This window comes from Helobdella robusta, assembly GCF_000326865.2.
Source record: "Helobdella robusta unplaced genomic scaffold HELROscaffold_1, whole genome shotgun sequence".
Taxonomy (NCBI): Eukaryota; Metazoa; Annelida; class Clitellata; order Rhynchobdellida; family Glossiphoniidae; genus Helobdella; species Helobdella robusta.
Window position 1 is genome coordinate 8,977,915 of NW_008703570.1, and position 1,640 is coordinate 8,979,554.

The 1,640-nt window shown below is 31.9% G+C and overlaps 1 protein-coding gene across 1 annotated transcript; it reads left to right on the forward strand.

Moving 5' to 3' along the window:
* HELRODRAFT_159333 (hypothetical protein) lies at positions 1-803 on the forward strand (the record flags this gene model as incomplete). The annotated part of the gene is made up of 3 exons (XM_009011222.1): positions 1-5; positions 154-180; positions 470-803. 3 exons carry the CDS (start codon positions 1-3, stop codon positions 801-803), a joined length of 366 nt encoding a protein of 121 aa, XP_009009470.1.
* Between the last annotated feature and the right edge of the window lie 837 nt (positions 804-1,640).

A 1,640-nucleotide genomic window follows, 5' to 3' on the forward strand; every position in this document is an offset into this window, starting at 1 on the left:
ATGAGGTTTGTGGTGAAGGTAAACATGCTGGCGTCACAAAAAATAAACAAACGTAATAGGCACTGACACTTATCGAATGTATTTGCTCTAACTAGTAGTAGAATAAGATATAATCATTGATGATAATAAAAAATAATTCACACATAACCTCAGCGGTGAGGTCAGTGATAGTCAGGTCAGGTAATTTTTTTTAAATTTCTTAAAGGACACATAATAAAAATAAATATCTATTTTCATTGTTACAATATTTGAAGTCTAGATTCAAAAATAGTTGAAACGACAAGGTTAAATGTGACGATTAAAATGATGTTAACTGCGACGACGACGATGATGATAAAGATGACGATAATTATGATAATGATGAGGATTATGATGATGATGAAGAGAACGATGGTGTTAGAGGATTTCACAATTTTCAACCACCAAGACAGATTTCAAGCAAACATTTGCAATGAAATGGCATCGGAAGGCCCTATAAAAAATTCACGACGAGAAAAAAACCCGTGGTTAAAACTAGAAATAATGATAGCAATAATGGTGTCGATAATGACGATGGCTCTTATAATGATAATCGTTATGATCATCATGATGTTAATGAGGAACATGTTACCGAAGAACACGTTAATGAGGAATATGTTAATGAGGAACATGTTAATGAGGAATATGTTAATAAGGAGTATGTTAATGAGGAACATGTGAATGAAGAATATGTTAATGAGGAGTATGTTAATGAGGAACATGTTACCGAAAAACATGTTAATGAGGTATATGTTAATGAGGAATATGTTGAGGAATTATGTTAATGAGAAACATGTTACCGAAGAACATGTTAATGAGGAATATGTTAATGAGGGGTACTTTAATGAAGGATAGGATAGTGTTAATAAGAAATAAATAAATGAGGAATATGCTAATGGGAAATATGTTAATTATAGCAATGACATTAATTACTGCACTGAACCAACCTTTTTAAAAATGGCTCTAGATGATTATGAGGATAACGACATAACATGATTAAAAGAGAACGGTCATTCTCTGTCAACTTGAATGATTTAAAAAAAAGTTTAAATATTTTTATAAATTTTATAGAGGTATTTCGATTATTTTATAGATGTATTTCAATTATTTTATATAGATATTTCAATTATTTTATAGAGTTATTTCAGATTATGTGACATATCCTCCAATTTCGTTGAAATCTCTTTTCAAATTTTTGATCTATGGATTTTGGCTTGGACACTGGCCAGTTTAAAAAGACAGGACATCCTCAAAATGTTTTAAAATTGGTAATGTTTCTCTAATGATCATAGCAAGAATGCTGATGCGTATGTGTGTGGTGTTATCTGGTGTTGTGTGTGGCACTGTGCGTGGTGTGGTGTGTGGTGTGTGATGTGTGGAATAAAAAATTTAATGATGTTGTTGACGAGGGTATGATCGATATTGCTGATGAAAATGATGATGGCATTGGCCACGAATACGATAACGAGTTGATGATGATGATGATGATGATGATGATGATGATGATGATGATGGCGACTATGATGATGATGTTAATAATTCTGTCACCTCAATAATGCAACCGTGTTGAAAATTTTAATTAATTTCTACGTGAAGTTTATTACTGGCGCTAGTGTTGTTTG